Source organism: Juglans regia, chromosome 2 (genome assembly GCF_001411555.2).
Source record: "Juglans regia cultivar Chandler chromosome 2, Walnut 2.0, whole genome shotgun sequence".
NCBI lineage: Eukaryota > Viridiplantae > Streptophyta > Magnoliopsida > Fagales > Juglandaceae > Juglans > Juglans regia.
This window is the reverse complement of record NC_049902.1, coordinates 11,251,927-11,269,372: the sequence shown is the minus strand read 5'-3', so window position 1 is coordinate 11,269,372 and position 17,446 is coordinate 11,251,927. Positions and strand designations below refer to the sequence as shown.

The 17,446-nt window shown below is 37.7% G+C and overlaps 1 protein-coding gene across 3 annotated transcripts in view; it reads right to left on the bottom strand.

The window, feature by feature from the left end:
- The window catches only part of LOC109011251 (guanine nucleotide exchange factor SPIKE 1), a 57,019-nt gene that overhangs the window by 2,098 nt on the left and 37,475 nt on the right, over positions 1-17,446 (bottom strand). For 2 of the 3 annotated variants that reach the window (XM_018992366.2, XM_035687928.1), the window contains exons 19-28: positions 16,346-16,539; positions 14,874-15,004; positions 9,468-9,543; positions 9,153-9,263; positions 2,993-3,175; positions 2,253-2,396; positions 1,869-2,042; positions 1,396-1,743; positions 993-1,325; positions 144-329 (exon numbers count right to left, since the gene is read on the bottom strand). In XM_018992366.2, the coding sequence (XP_018847911.2) occupies positions 144-329; positions 993-1,325; positions 1,396-1,743; positions 1,869-2,042; positions 2,253-2,396; positions 2,993-3,175; positions 9,153-9,263; positions 9,468-9,543; positions 14,874-15,004; positions 16,346-16,539 (1,880 nt within the window). The remainder of the gene's footprint in view (positions 1-143; positions 330-992; positions 1,326-1,395; positions 1,744-1,868; positions 2,043-2,252; positions 2,397-2,992; positions 3,176-9,152; positions 9,264-9,467; positions 9,544-14,873; positions 15,005-16,345; positions 16,540-17,446) is intronic. The other variant, XM_018992367.2, reaches the window with a different exon arrangement.

Below are 17,446 nucleotides of genomic sequence, written 5' to 3'. Positions count from 1 at the left end.
ATTATTTTTTCTTTATATACCAAGGTACCAAAAAGTGGGAACACAGTGGAAGCTTCTGAATTCACAAACACTGCATTCCAATTTTAAGCATGAAAATGTTGCTACAGAAGGTTGACTTACAAGCACCAATAATAGCATGTTACCTGCATTACAACACCAGCAACAGCCACAGCACACTGGGCAGCTTCAGCCCAAGACTGCATTTCCTGATGTGCATCACATAAATGCAGCAACCACATAATGTGAAGATCTGGAACTGGCGCAAAAGCCATTGCAAGTTTGTAGAAACTCTCTGCAGCAGCATATCTATCCATGCTCATAACAGACCCCTGTGAGGAAAAAAAAATTGCAGACAGTCCTATTTGTTAGCTAAACTGCCTTTGTTTCTTTTTTTTTTTTATTGGTAAATAAGGTTTTATTGATCATAGGAATAGGCAAAACTGCCTTTGTTCATGATAACAAAGCAAAGAAGTAATGACAACATTTGGAATTGGACATATTCAACCCCATTTATGAGGAATATGAAAACTTACACACTCCATGGACCATGGTAGATATGAATCACAACCAAACGAAGAAGCCTGGAAGCCCATGGCATCAATTGTTTTCTCTTTTAGTTGTAGCTTTTATGCTTAAAAATTAAGAAATTTAGCTTTTAAAGGCGGGTATGCACTCGAAAAACTTCGCTAAAATTTATTGGGTTGATATTGAGTTAGCAGTGCAAAAAACTCTACCTTCCCTGAACCCTATTCCCGAAATCTATGTGTCACTTTTCATCATTAATATACCATTCATATGCCAACTGGGACGGGGAGAATCAAGTCAGCTTTTCAAATAGATCTTTTACTATTTCCATATACCATGCACGACACATTTTGAGGTGGCAGAGAAAGAGTGGAGTACAGAATGGGGAGGTTGATTTCAGGAGAAATCTTTATTATTCTCACTATCTCTCAAGTTCAAACCCAATGTAAATATTGCCGAAAACTTACCAAAAGTGCATGCTCCAAGCTAGCATCCAGGGCCAGAAGAAGACTGTCAGAGAGATATTTCACCTCTGACCAGGACCACTTGTTCTCTGCTGATCTTTCTGGAATTGTTGCAAGAGCACCCTCCGGTAGTCCACAGTCCCTCAATAGGTTGGAGCTTTTAGATTCATCTGCCATTTCTTCCAAAGATTTTCTAAGACGCCGTGCTTCACCACTCTCTTCTAGCGTTCCATCAGACTTCATCTGAGTCACTTGCACATCAGACATAAGCTCTGATAAAGTGATAATCAGCATGACCCTTAATCTTGCTGTCTGCATGATGTAATAAAAAGAACTCTGCAAAGAAAAGAGAAAATAACTTAGGTTAAGAATGCAAGAAGCAATATATGAACTTTAATGAGCATACCTTCACAAGTATCTGAAGTCCAACAACAGCCCTTTTTCTAATGCTTTCATTTCGAAAAACTGCAAGTCGAAGTAAATGGAAAGTTATTTGCTTTAAGAAGCGATCATTCTCCCTCGCCATTAGAGTTACGCCATGCAGATCAAACACAATGTTAAAGACAGGAAACAAAGTTTTCCAGAAAGCCAGAGGTTGATTTCGGGAGAAAAAGCTCATGAATATAGCTGTAATGCAATCAAGCTTTCCATAGTCAGTAGAGATGCTATGGGATGCTGCCATTGTGGAAAATTTCTCTGTAATTTCCAAAACCTGATGACTGACAGAAGCACTCAAGTTTTCTTCCCAAAGTTCCTGAAGAGAACACGAAATTATCAGTGACCTAAAACAACTACAAAAAATATAAACAAAGTATTGTAATTTCCTAAAGTAGTTGCAGAAATCAAACAAACAATTGGCTTTCCAATGCAAAACAGTACCAATTTTTGTCTCAACATCGGGTGCAAAGATTCTCTAAGTGCTTGTGCAGAAGCTCCAATCCTAGAAGACTGTGCCTGAGCAAGAGCTTCTCTCAACGAATATGGCTGGCTAGGGGAGCTTAATTGGGAGTTCACTCTCTGCCATAAATAACCATTGTCAGGTGTTCCCTGAGGCTGCGTTAGATAGGTTTCAGGCATATGAGGATACAGTGAATAAGAGGTACATTTAACCAAGAATTTGAAAAATAAAAAATAAAACTACTAATGCATGAAGGTAATATTAAATGAAAAGAGTCAACACCACAACCGTGGAGTGGATAACAAAAGATCAAACGCTAAAAAGATTGATTTTCAGAAATTTAAGTGACACAAATATCAACTCACTCTGACTTCTTGTCTTGATGCCTCAGACAGATAGTTGTTAACTGTAGGAGAAAGTCTATCTGAGTACTTGGGGGAAGCAGGTCCATCCCCAACAGGGCTGCGAGAACTACAGCCCATAAGCATGCTGTCAGCAGGTTTTCTATGCTGTAAAAGAACACAAGAATAAAAAAATAATAATTTTATTAGCAATTCAATAAAAGCAGAATATCTAATATCCAACTGTAGAAATAAGGAAAAGAAATCCTTAGAAATATTCTGTTCTTGTATTATGGATGAGACACAACAAAGTAGATGATTTCCAATAGCACTGACCACAGGGAGGGGCATTTACCAATAAGGAAGTCAAAATATCCAGTCTTGAAAGAGTGCTATGTGTGGCCTTTATGGACACCCGAAATTAACTAAACTAGATGAAAGACTATCTACCGTTTAACTCCTCAAAACAGCTTATTTACATTGGAAAAGTATCCAAACATGGGTCAAGACCCAATTATACACAGGTGAGCACTCAAATGTTAGTAGGTAGTCTACCACTACATTTTGATGGAACTATAATGGTTCTGCCATTATTCAAACAGTCAACATCCGTACTGTTGAATTCAACACCAAAGTCATAGAACAAATATATAATATATATTATCAACTTAGCTATGCAGTAGCCTAAACAAGTAAAATTAACTGAACAAAGAAACTGAAATCACATGATCCAAAAGGAAGTGAACTAGCAATCAAAATGCAACCTCAAAAAGATTTAAGCATTCCTCCATGAGTTTAAAAAATAATCTAGTCCGAGCAATGCTTTGCTGCCATGCTTTGACAAGTGATGCATCATCAAGATTCCGTACAATTTGCAAAATAACAATCAAAACTTCACGCTTTTCCACAGAATTTAGGTTGTAAAAGACGGGCATTTCATCTAGGATCTGCACAGAGAATACAATCAATAATTAAGAAAATTGAACAGGAAGAATCATAATTGAAAGTTGATAACATGAATGATATAATGTAACAGAACCACCTCAATCACCCTATAAAATTTAACGATATCAATATGAATTGTTGGGGCAAATTATATCACTTGTATTTGGTGACTCCCCCTCCCCACAGCGAAAAAGAACAGAAAAAATATGCTTCATCGACTTTCCATTAGGGCTAACAATATTTGGTACGACCCATGAACAAGATACAAACACAACACAAAATAATAGGGTTAGGGTTGTGCATAATAGGGTTTGGGTCAATCCAAGTCAACCCAAATATGATACTGCATTAATCGGGTTAGATCCAGGTTGAAGCGGCGGGTTCATGGGTCAACACATATGACTGATTATATGTAAATATTTTTAAAATAATCTCTTATATTATTTATATATATATAGATGAACGTAGGACGGATAGGAATGCGAAGTTAGACACTTTGCATTTTGAAAAGAAAATCAGTTTCACTATCTTGAAGCATCTTTTCGCACGTGATATCCCTTTCTTTGTCATTCTTTCACAGTTAAATTTATAAAAGTTTATTGAAAATGACTGTTCTTTTTTACTTTCTTACATAACTTCTCACATTTAGTAAGGTGAAACAAACAGTACTCAATTCAGAGAAAAAGATAAACGATAAAAGATCATTTCCAATCTCTCACATAGGAAATGATAAAAGATCCAAGGTCATGTTTGATAAGTCAAAGAAAAAAAAATTACATAATGCAATTTGACATTATAAAGTTTCAAATAAAAAACTTATATTTTGTTGTCAATCTTAATTATAAGAACTACTACGTCTACAAAGAGATTCACAAAAACTACCTCACAAAGTGATGCGGCATAATTTGGTACATCATATTTGCTTTACAATAAAGGAATCTTTATAATTTAAAGTACCACATCGTGCCACATCACTTTGTGCGGTAGTTTTTTGTGAATCTCTGTGGACTAATTATTTTCCATCAATTATTTATTGATCAAACCCAAATGGCCCGACACGAATCCGAATGACACGACAAGAATTGCCACACCTACTTTACATGATTCGAACTGTCTACTAGCAGGTAGTAGAGGGTATTATTCCATAGCTTAAGACCTAGCATACTTGTCTGGTGCACGCATAAGATTGTATTAGAATATGGATATATATAAATATTTCCATTAATTTGAAGGGTTTCATAAGCTTTAAGAGTTTCTCTTTACAGCTAATATTTCTTTCACGTCAGGAAGGTTATTTTAAGCTTGCTGGTGCTGTTAAATGGTTCAAGTACCCTAAAACCCTGCAAAAAAAAGAGTTGCAACTTCAAATGTGATTCCCCGAAAGATCAAAGGGATACTTAACTGCTTTTCGTTTTCTTCCAAGTTCAGTTTTCTGGATTCAATAATTTTAGGTCTTTATTTAAGGAATTTCTTGAAAGAAAAATTTTCTGTACCCTCATTCTATGAGGTTTTCACTACTCAGGATAACAATCACTTTGCTTGGAAGAGCATTTGGATGTCAAAGGCGTCTCGTATGGCTGCCTTTTTTTGTCTGGACTGCTTCCTTTGGGAAGATTTTGACCATGGACAACCTATGGAAATGCAGGATTATTATTACTGATTGGTACTTCATGTGCAAAAACAGAGGTGAAACAGTGGATCACATGCTTCTCCATTGTGAGATTGCTAGAGCCATTTGAAATGACTTCTTTAGCAAAGTGGGATTGCTATGGGTTATGCCTGGGAAGGTAGTTAATCTTATGGTGAGTTGGAGAGTCTTAAGGGTATCCCACAGATTGCATCAGTGTAGAGGATGGCACCCATTTGTCTCCTGTGGTGCATTTGGAGGGGGAAAGGAATGACCAAAATTTCAAGGATTAGGAGCACTCTTTTGAAGATATTAGAAGTTTCGTTTTCAAGACTTTATCTATGTGGGCTGTAGCTATTGATTTGGATTGGCTCAGTTTGTATGACTTGTATCTTTTTCCAGTGCCTAATTAGGTGCATTCTCTAGTATACTTACTGTGTACTTGGGCTATGCGATACCCCATTCTGATAAGTGATAAGAGTAGGTGGTGTATGAAATCTCACATTGCTTGGGAATGAGAAGTTCTTGCTCTTTATAATATTCCAATGGGGCTCCAATTGTATCATTGACTAGTCCTTTTGGAGTATAGGCCATGCGGCTTGGATCTTCCATTAGGGCAATACAAATGGTATCAAAGCCTATCCCAACCAAAAATGTGGGACTTGAGTCTTGCCACCTACAACGAACTGGCCCAACGAGGACATCGGGAATATAAGGGGGCAAATTGTGATATCCCATTCTGATAAGTGGTAAGAGTAGGTGGTGTACGGGATCTCACATTGCTTGGGAATGAGAAGTTTCAGTTCTTTATAATATTCCAATGGGGCTCCAATTGTATAATTGACTAGTCCTTTTAGAGTAAAGACCATGTGACATGGGCCTTCCATTAGCGAATTATAGTCTATGCTTACTTTCGTATTAATGAATTTTTTTACTCAAAAAAAAGTTCCCAAGGAAGCTGTTTTTTTTTTTTTTTTTTTTTTCCTGGCTGCGCAAATCAGCTTTATTTTACAGGATTGACATAGTGTACAAGCGTAGGGGTTCAGTGTACAAGCGTAGGGATGAACCTACAACCATTTGTTGATTTCTTACGCAGTGGTCAATCCATTTGTGTAGTGCCATGGGAGCCAAGGCCATTTGTCTCCACAGCGTAGATTTCAATGGGTGATTCCCAAGAAGGTGATGGATGTGCTTTTTGGGTAGAAAGGTTGGTTTCAAAAGTATGGGATGGTTAGGTAATTTGGTGTTGCAAAGTTCCCAAGGAAGCTGTTTTTTTTTTCGCTGTGAAAACCAGCTTCATCCAAGTGTTTAACAGCAGATAATTTCATTTATGGTAATTTTATTTTAGTGGATTGACATAGTCTACAACTGCAGTGGTGAATTCAATTGTGTAGTGGCATGGGATCTGAGGCCCTTTGTCATCACCGTGTGTAGATCTCAATGAGTCATACCCAAGAAGGTGATAGATGTGCTCTTTAGGTGGAAAGGTAGGTTTGGGAAGTTATGGGATGGTTAGGTGTGTGCTTGATTATAGGTATATGTACTTTTGGACCATTCCAATGTTTGCCCAAGCCTTTGGATGGTGTGAAAGATTATTATTTGGCATGATGTACGGCGTGAGGACAATGCTGTCAAAGAGTTGTTTCTTAATTTCCATTCTGATTGGAGAGGACAGATACTTTCGCATACTCTTATCTTTCCATGGAATGTTGGTTTGTACAATCTCTCCATGATTTGGAGTTGGGGTTTGGTGGTTCTATATTTTATTTATTATGTTGTAAGGCTCCAATGAGCAATGGAGCTGATCGTTTGATCTGATCCCTTGGAAGCTGTTTTTTTTCTTGGCTATGGAAATCAGCTTTATGCAAGAGTTTAACAGCAGATAATTTCATTTATAGTAATTTTATTTCAGTGGATTGATGTAGTCTGCAAGTGTAGTGGTGAAACTTGGACCGTTTGTGGATTTATTGTGCAGTGTTGAATTCATTTGTGTAGGGGCATGAGAGCTGAGAGGCCATTTGCCTTTGAATATTTGGGGATGAATAATGCTGACAAGCAGCTCAGAATTTAAAAAACCTATAGCGTGGATTGAAGGTAGATATTATTTGCTTAAATGAGACTAAGATGGAAGTCATTATGAGAAGATGCGTTAGAAGTTTGTGGGGATGTGTACAATGGAGTGGAGCTACTTGGCCTCAAGAAGGGCTTCAAGAGGGGTTTTGCTAATTTGGGATTGAAGGGTAGTAGAGAGTGTGGAGGAGTATGTGAGGGAGTATACAATTGCTTGGTCTTTTAAAAATGTTAGTGACGACTTTCATTCGGCATTTGTGGGAGCATATAGGCCAAACTATGATTATAAAATATTACTACTATGGGAGGAATTGGCTGGTCGGAGTGGTTGGTGGGACATACGGTATGTTATTAGTGTTGAATTTAACATTATGGGTTCCCGAGTCAAAGATTGGGAGACGAGCCTTTATGCTCAAGTATGAGGAGTTCTGAATTTATTTTTGAGCAAGGGCACTTGGATATTCCATTAGTTGGCAAAACGTTTAAATGGTCTAACAATGAGGACTCTCCTCCCTGGTGTAGAATCTACCCTATGGTCCCTACCTTTGCTCAGATCATTTTTCCCATTTTGTTGGACAGCGATCACATTCATGGTGGTAGAAGATATTTCAAGTTTGAAAATATGTGCTTAAAAACTAAAGGTACCCACCCGTGGGTAGCCCAAGTGGTAAGTGTGAACTTGTGTGCATGTGCCCCATGTCACAGGTTCAGTTCCCCTGGGATCAAACTGCGATTTAAGTGGGAGGCAAATGCCGAATGAAAGTCGTCACTAACATTTTTACTACTATGGGAGGAATTGGCTGGTCGGAGTGGTTGGTGGGACATACGGTATGTTATTAGTGTTGAATTTAACATTATGGGTTCCCGAGTCAAAGATTGGGAGACGAGCCTTTATGCTCAAGTATGAGGAGTTCTGAATTTATTTTTGAGCAAGGGCACTTGGATATTCCATTAGTTGGCAAAACGTTTAAATGGTCTAACAATCAGGACTCTCCTCCCTGGTGTAGAATCTACCCTATGGTCCCTACCTTTGCTCGGATCATTTTTCCCATTTTGTTGGACAGCGATCACATTCATGGTGGTAGAAGATATTTCAAGTTTGAAAATATGTGGTTAAAAACTAAAGGTACCCACCCGTGGGTAGCCCAAGTGGTAAGTGTGAACTTGTGTGCATGTGCCCCATGTCACAGGTTCAGTTCCCCTGGGATCAAACTGCGATTTAAGTGGGAGGCCATAGCAGTGGGTTGTTGTGCTAGTCTCCCCAGGGGTTTAAGTTCCATGGGTGAGTCCTAAGGGCTCTGCCGTGGGGTTGTCCCGTCATAAAAATAAAAATAAAAACCGAAGGTTTTGTTGAAAAAGGTTAGACAGTGGTTGTCGACTTATCACTTCCATTGTCCACCAAGTTACATTTTGGCCTGAAAAGTTAAGCAGTTAAAAAGGGATCTAAAGAACCAACAAAATTTTGGCAATGTAGAACATCAAGTACAGGGGAAGAATTGTAAGTTATTGATAGTGTAGATGGCGTTAAGAGATTTAAGTGCTGAAGAGAAGATGAGAAAAAACCAAGGTAAACTGAACTTGGAGCAGACTACATTATTAGAGGATGTGTGATGGAGGCAAATCCAAGGGGTATGTGGTTAAAAGAAGGCAAGAGAAGCACAGTTATTTCATGGAGTGCCTAACTCAAATAGAAGAAAACTCTATTGGGATGCTTCTAGTTCATTGTGCAATCTCTACTCCTATGCACAAAGTCAACATATCTCATATTTATTATGCAGACGATACTTCATTTTTCTGTAGAGTAACTTCTTCAAGCAAGTCGGATTGACTTGGGCAGTGCTAAATGAATTGTGGAACTTTTTTATTCTTGCAGAAGACTAGGTGGCAGCTTGCAAATTACAGCAATATGGAAGATGGTCCCAATTTATCCCATTTGGTGTAATTGGAATGATAGAAATAGTAGAACATTTCTGAACTGTGAGTGGACGATTTAGGAGCTTAAGAACAATTTTATGAACACTTTTCTTTTGGATTGTATCTATAGATTCTAAAGGACTCTAGCTGCATGAATCTTTAGTATCTTTTTCACCTTCTAGACAGAGGTATCTCTTGTATACTCTGTGTGCTTGAGTTGTGCATTTTGACCTTATCAATAAAAATTTATTACTGAGAAAAATTACCTTCAAAACTTGAGGTAATGCTAAGCTTAAATTTTTTTTATATGCAGAGGCCCAAGAGAAAGAAAAATAAACTACTCTACAAAGCTATCTAAAAGTATGCACCTGTCCAACAAGTGGAAGATATAGCTGGGCAATATATAGTTTATCTTCAGGTTTTTGATATCGAGCATCAAACTCATGCTTGCACAGGAGGACTACTATGATTCTAGCTGCCTACACAAAAGGGAAAGCAAGTGTTACAACAGACTGATAATGATGCAGTGCATATATATACAATCGCATGTAGTATGTAGCTAAATACCATTAACATTCATGACTATGCTTGTGAAAACAAAAAAAAGCATACATCTACCCCCTTAAAAGAAAGAAGAGAGTATTATTTCAAAGTCATAGCAAATAATCTGAACTAACACTTACCTTCGCCCGCAGAGATAAATCCTCATGATCCCAAGTAAGGAATAGCTCCTGTATCAAGACAGATGAAAGGTAGTTCCTACAACATAAACATGCATTTAAGTCAACAAAACACCATATACCACATAACATAAGTGTTATACATCGTCTCTAATTTTTTTTCTAAGAGAATTTGTATTAGTGAACGAAGAAACACTATCCAAGTCAACAAGTATATATCAGATACACCTAACTAGAGAAAGTAGAAGATCAAGAGAATTCTAGAAGGTAAAGCTAGAGAAACATAACTGGGCAGCCATCAAATATATAAGTGTAATAAAAAAAAAAACATTGAAATTGTCAACTGTCCTTGTACCGTCTTCAAAATTCAAATCATTTCTTCCTTGCAACATTCACCAAAATAAACAGATCAGGTCACTCTCAAAGGAGCCTGTTTTGATTACTCTCAAATCTTCCTCTCCAACATGCTAATAAATCTGCCACTCATGACCCGCCTAGGCATCATCTAGTTTAGTCCAAAGTGAGAAAAACTGCTTACCACATACAGCTAGTTATCTCATGATGCAGTAAGAGATTATTTACAGTTTCCCAATCCCACTTACACATGCAACATGGGGAGGGTGGTGTTCTAATGAGGTGAGTGGGCCTTGTGGTATTGAGCAATGGAAGCATATAAGAAGAGGTTGGGACACATGCAGCAAATATGCGCTTTAATGTGGGCAACAGACTGAAGGTCAAATTTTGGCATGATGTATGGTGCGGCGATGGGGGACTCAAGGAAGTCTATCCACAAGTATATGTCTTAGCAAGAATGAAAGAAGCCTCGATTGCTAATCTATTAATAATCTCCAAAGGTCTTCCCTGATTGAATGTTAAATTCTTATGAGATGCACAAGATTGGGAAATTGAAGATTTTTCGGTGTTTTTTGACCATGTGTACTCCACCCGATTGTCGGGGGAGGTGAAAACAAGTCATTTTGGTGTCCTTCTAACAAAGGGATATTCACAGTCCGATCCTTCTATCACACCATGACCACACACAACACAAATACATGTCCATGGAAGAGCATTTGGAAGACAAAAGCGCCTCTCAAGGCAGCTTTTTTGTATGGACAGCTTCATTAGGGAAGATCCTCACCCTAGATAACTTACGGAAACGTAGAATCATAGTCACGGATTGGTGTTGTATGTGCAAGAAGAGCAAAGAGTCTATTGACCATCTATTGCTTTATTGTGAGATTGTCATGTGTGAAATGAAGTTTTTGCTCGTTTGGGATTAGCTTGGGTGATGCCGAGAAGAGTAAGTGACCTCCTAGCTTCTTGGAGCGGCATTCGGGGAAACTCTCCAATTGCATCCATATGGAAGATGGTATCAATATGCCCATGGTGGTGCATTTGGAGGGAGAGGAATGATGGAAGTTTTGAAGATCAAGAGCGGTCAATGGATGAGCTTATTTTTCAATACTTTACTCCATTGGTTGATTGTAATCGATTTTCATGGCATGACCTTCCATGATTTCCTTGTATCACTAAAGTAGCACACCTAGGCGTTGCTCTTGTATATGTCCCGTATACTTGGGCTATTGCCTACTCTTTTGATCAATAAATTTTTTGTTTACCGATCAAAAAAACTTACACATGCAACACTTCACAACCCCACGACATCTCTTTCACAAGTTTTCCAAGCTAGGGATCTTTCCTACTGCAGTCACCCACACATACATAGTTGCTCTTGGGAGGCCTTCATCGTCCATACAGACATTCATGGAAAGCTATTATTATCATGACAGATCAATGCATTGTAGAATGCCATGACTTGAACACATTTCTCTATATGGTCAAGCATATTTTGTCTTCCCCATTCTATCTTAAAGAAGCAAAATACAAACAAGCATAGAATGAGTTAAAGACATAAATCGCGCAATCCAATGCCCCTCGATAATCTACATTGCATTTGAGGAAATCCATTTAAAAGCTGTAAGTTATGTGCCAACAATGATCCTTAGACTGATCAATGCAATATAGATAATTAAAAGACTCCTTTAAGAAGCCAACATCCACACCACACATCATGCCAGAACTTCATCTTGGATCAATTGGCCCACCTCTAGTGTGATGGTTCTAGGATCAAATTTTGACATGATTTATAGTGCAAGATGGGAACTCATGGAAGCTTTCCCAACAGTATATAGGATTGCACTAGTAGGAGGCTTCAGTATCTAATTTACTGGAAGTCTTCAGTAGCTCTCCACAGTGGAACATCAGTTTTCTCAGAGCGGCTCGTGACTGGAAGGTTGGTGCCCTCACAAAATTCTTCAATTTATTGTACTCTACTGGATTAAGAGCTGAAGGTATGGAGAAGATTCTGGAAACTGTCCAAGAAGGGGAATTTTACAGTACGTTCATTCTATGAGGTCCTCATACTCAAGGAGAGCATATCCCTTGAAGTATTAGGAAGAGTAAGCCGCCACTAATAGCAGCTTTTTTTTTCCCTAAACAGCCTCACAGCCTCTTTAGTAAGATCTCAACCTTGACAATCTAAGGAAGCATCGGATCCTGTGTACTTGGGCTATGCCTATTCGTTCTTATCAATTTAATTACCTATAAAAAATCATCAATTGGCTCACTGCATATCTAGTACGTTGTGAAATCTCTCCCCAACCATTTCTTTCTAATATTTTTCCATACTCCAACCCCATAAATTCTATTCTCTTTCATTGGCAAATCACCGTAACCATTTCCCCAAGAGGGCTGGCTTGGTTGAATGTAATCAACTTCCTAATACTCAAACTATCCTATGAGGTTAGGGAGCACAACCCAATTCATTAGATAGAATGTCAGCTCCTCTCCTTACTGTCCCATAAAAAGTCCACTTGCATTCTGAGTCCCCACTGAGAAGCCTCATAAAATATTCACACTCACTAATGTCGAAATCATTTTCTAAGGGCTTCCACAATAATAACAAACAACAAAGGCAACTGATTAGGAAAAAAAACAACAAGAAGGCAACAATGGATCTCCTTATCTCGGGATCAAAAAATCCCATGGGAGATCCATTTCCCATGATTGAGAAGCGCATTGTGGATATGTAGTGAACTATCAAACTACTCCACTTCTATCCAAAACAACACATCCGCAAAAGATATAGGAAAAACCCCCCAATCATATGATCATACACATTTTCTAGCTCCAAGATGCGGAGAACACCTGCTCCCTTGTTCTAATTATTGAGTCTAGACACTCATTGGCAATTAGAACAATCTAATATTTTCCTTCCCTTATGAAAGTTCTTTTACATATGGAAATGAGCTTTCCCAACACCACCTTCACTCTATTAGCAAGGACTTTAGCCAAGATTCTGTAGACTCCACTCACAAGGCTTATAGGTTTGTAACCATAAGTTACTGATCAAAAAAGGTTTGTAATCTTTAATGTCAACAACCCATGTTTTCTTCAGAATGAGGGCTATGAATGTTGCATTGAGGCTTTTAACAATTTTCCCTTAGCAAGAAAATCATGGAAAAACTTTGCATCTTCCTTCATCGCATCCTAGCAAGCTTGGCAGAAGGCCATGTTGTAGCCATCTGGTCACAGGGCCTTAGCTCCATTCAATCTTTTAGTACCCCCTAAACCTCATCCTCTTTAAATGGCCTTTCCAACCAATTGACCTCCTCAATTTCAATGAATAAAAAAATAGGCCATCCATCGTAGGTCTCCAACTATACTGTTCAATGTACAATCTCTTGTAAAATTGTAAGACAGGGTCACTAATCTGTTGATGATTGGATAGCTCGATGGCATTTACGTTGAAGGAGTCTAGAGTTGTTCCTCCTAATTGAATTAGCCACCTGGTGAAAACACTTGGTCCACCTATTGTCCTCCCTCAACCAGAACACCCACGATTTGTCTCTAAGAGACCTTCTCCAATGGGATAAACCTTTCCAACTCACTACTAGCTAAACCCTTTCTTGCTTCTTTCATCATCTTATGTCCTTTCCCCTTCTATGGCATCAAAGGTAGTCAACTAATCCAGGAGCTGTTTTTTTTTTTTTGCCTTTTTCCCCCACATGGCCAAGCACCTCTTCATTCCAAACCTTTTTCGAGCTTTGAGCTTGCATTCCAAAGCAGACTTGGCGAACCCTGAAAGAAGTACGAGGTCCACCACTCTCACCTGAAACCAGTACGAGGTCCCAAGCATCTCCACCTAAACACTGTAATCATCAATAAAACTGATCATAATAGTTTTAATTTTCTTGTTTCAGCACAAACAATAATGCCATACTCCCACCATCCTATTTTTTTAATTCCATGACCCTTTTTGTGATCTCCCAAAGTGTTCATTTTCTGCAAATATTGTGCATTTTTTCACGATAATCTTTGATACAAAAATGAAAAAGAACGGATAATTTAGGAAGGTGTTGACTTTATCTTGCATGTGTAAGAATAAAGTGCTTCATCGTTGGATACTCAGATATGACAGGAAGCATATATACAATTATTTTTCAGCACATAATATCTGCATTTGACCTCCGGAAAAGGAAAACATCTGTGCAACAATGTGATAATTTCCCTTTCTGAATAATATGATTAACAAAATAAAAACACATATCAAACAATGAGCATAAACAATAAAACAATGTCCCTGCTTTAATGTGAAAACCTCAAGCTAGTTAAACGTTGGAGCTTAATCCATATAGAGTGTTACCATATCTCCCTGTGTTCTAGTTTAGCGGTCGAACAAGTGACAGATCAGCCAACTATGTAGCATATCAGCAATAACAATATCAAAGTACTATATTATTAGAGAGAAGTTTTTTTTTTTTTTTTTGATAAGTAAGAAAAATTTATTAATCCTCATAATTAAGCAAAGCCCAAGTACACAAGTAGTATACAAGAGAAATGTACCTAATTACAGCCTACTAGCAAAGAAAGAAGCATAGAAGTCATTAAAATTAGTCCCCCTATAATACAATGGCCTTATTAGAGAGAAATTTGAGCAATTGGAACAGAAAATCGTATACCAGATAAAGCTATATCAAATAAACAAGTTCCACAAACAGAAGTTTTTGCTACTTGAAGATATTAAATTCATTTGGAGTTCCGCTGTTATAATTTTTTTTTTTTTATTGGCACCAGGTGTCCGGAACAGCGTCCCGACTAATCCTGGGGGTGCACAAGCCCTCGGCAAGGAGTTTTCCGCAAGTGGACCTCGGTTAATTCAAGGGGAAAATCTCCCAGTCCGATAGCCCCTAGAGATTGTTTGCATCCAAGGGGATTTGAACTTTAGACCTAGGGGGAGCATACACCTAAGCCCAAGAACTTTACCACTTGAGCCAACCCCAAGGGGTTTCCATTGTTATAAATATATGTGATGAAGCACCAAACAAGAGGTGCCACATTGATAATTACCTATCTGAAGGGTCTCTCCCAGGCATTTCCACAAAAAGGTCATGATCACATATAATTTGCAAAAATGTAAGCTTGCAATCATGGAGTACTGATTGACACACCCCAGAAAACTTGTCCAGGTACAATGATACCTGCAGAATATGGAATATAAAATGTAAAGAGGATACAGAAACTAGAAAAACGGCTACAACAACAAAACAAAGACTACTACTTTGGGGCCTAAAGAGCCATTACTTGAGTACAGCTTTACAAATCCCATTTCGCATTACCATATAATTTAGGTAGGCTTCTTTATCTTATTGGATAAGTCCATTTCTTTTGTCTACTTAAAGGTCGTCATGGTTTTTCTAAATGTAGGTGTTATTGTTAGTATTTACCACATCCTTGTAGCTCATAGAAAAAATAATAATAAATAAACATACAAGTAGAAAGAAACAAAGGCATGTCCCCAGCATTTAAAAAATAATCTTTTTTCATATTAAAACAAAATACTCTAAAGAACCAATTTGGCAATTCAGCCACATTTTTAAATATGTTATACTCCATCCGGTTGAGACAAGGTGGTTAAGATAAGCTTTGTTGCACCCTTCCTAATAGAGGGGTGGTTTGAAATTATATTGTGCCCTATTCCCCCCTTGTACTATGCCTTTCACTTGGGAAAGTATTTGACAGAATAAAGCACTCCCGAGACCTTTTTTTTTTTTTTTTTGCATAGACAAGTGCTTTAGGGAACATACACACTATAGATTCATTGTATACTCCCTGTGTACATAGGCCTTGCCTATTTTCATTCATATTAATGAAAATTACTTTTTACTGATCAAAAAAAAAAAGATTATTCAAAGAAGTGGCATATTTATTGCTGTAAACTGTTGTTGCAGGTCGAAGAAGAATGACGAAACTTATGATAATCTTTTGCTTCTTTCAAAGAACTATTTATACAACTCCACCTGTCAAAACAGTGTAACAGATGATACATGAGAACTCCTTGTGCAAACCAAACCCAGAATGCCTAAGTTCACTTATTCGAAGCCCACACTTCAACCAATAAGTTGCACCATGACGGTTAGCTAAAAGCCTTCAAAACCCTTTATAGCTTATCCCAAGCCCACGCAAGTTGCAACCTCACAGATAACTAAAGGCCTTTTTCTCACAACTCTTTACAGTGATGCCTGCCTATAATTGTTTTACTATTTATAGTTTAAGGTTTTTCTAGCTCTTATTATTTCTCTACTTAAGTGTATCTTGTGTATACTTCTGGTGTACTTGGGTAGCACCCTTTTCAAATTTTAATAAAAATTTGGTTGCTTAAGAAAAGTAACATTATGTCTATCAACAAAAAAGGGTTCTCAAAAAGTAAGAGAGCAGATTCAACACTCAGCCTATATAAGCTTCAAACAGACAGTAGAGTCCTTACAAAAATATATCATCAACTACACAGATTTAACATTAAAATTAAGCAGAAAGCATACCAATTCAAACACTTGGCGAGGCTCAATGATGGACAAAAGATCATAACAAAAGAAGGCCAAACTGCTATTTAAACGTTTTGCTAGGCTCAAACCCTTTTTACAACGCTCATGCACTTCTGTAAGAAGGCAATCATACAACTGCATGATACATCTGAAAACACCTTCTTTCAATTGCATTGGCGGGATATCTTCATCTGTAGCAAAGGAAAATTTCAATCACAAAATAAATCATTCAAAAATAAGTCATGATTATAAGCTGATTCTCATGTGACTAAAATTCAACAGCACCAACATAGAATGATGTGAACCTTCAATAAATAATTTTGGAAGAAGGTAGCTATATATCACAACACCAGATACATACAATGTCACTTCAAGAAGACCAAAAGGTTATAAATTGTTATGAGAAACACAACATGGTATCAGCAGTTACATACAATCACTTGAAGTCGAAACTAAAGAGAACGGGTCCATGCTACAACATTCATAATTTCGCCAGCAGCTGAAACATAAAAGACCATTTCTAATATTTGGCTCCTTGGAACAACTAGACCAGGATAGATGGAACTAGTTTCTCCAATCCCATGTCCCATGGGATTTCTTATAGGTTCCTTATTGGACACATTGCTACTTTGGACATGGAAAATAGTTAAAAAACAACAAAGAATATGCTTGTTGGCATGATAGAAGAATCATTTAAAACTTTTTCATGTTCAACTGAAACTTAATATGGAAATCAATGAACTCAAAGTACGCGTGATAGAAGACTACCATATAACGAGTTAAAAACCATTAACGTCAGGGAACAACCCATTTTTTTTATGACAAAAAAAACCCAGAGACTCTGCAAATGCAATAAGTCTTCTACCCGGTAAAACCCCGCACCTGTGTAACATATCCCCATCACATAATAACCCATAATCCTATCGGTACATGATAAACTTCTTATATCTACTAGCGTAAATTCAAATATATGGATATAAAAGCACAATTCCATCAACCAATAAATTACAATTCCTAGTTAAAGAATAAATACACATCCAAAGAGTCGCATGGAAAGCCAGGCTATACGTCAAGGTGGGCAACCACACAAGGAAAAAT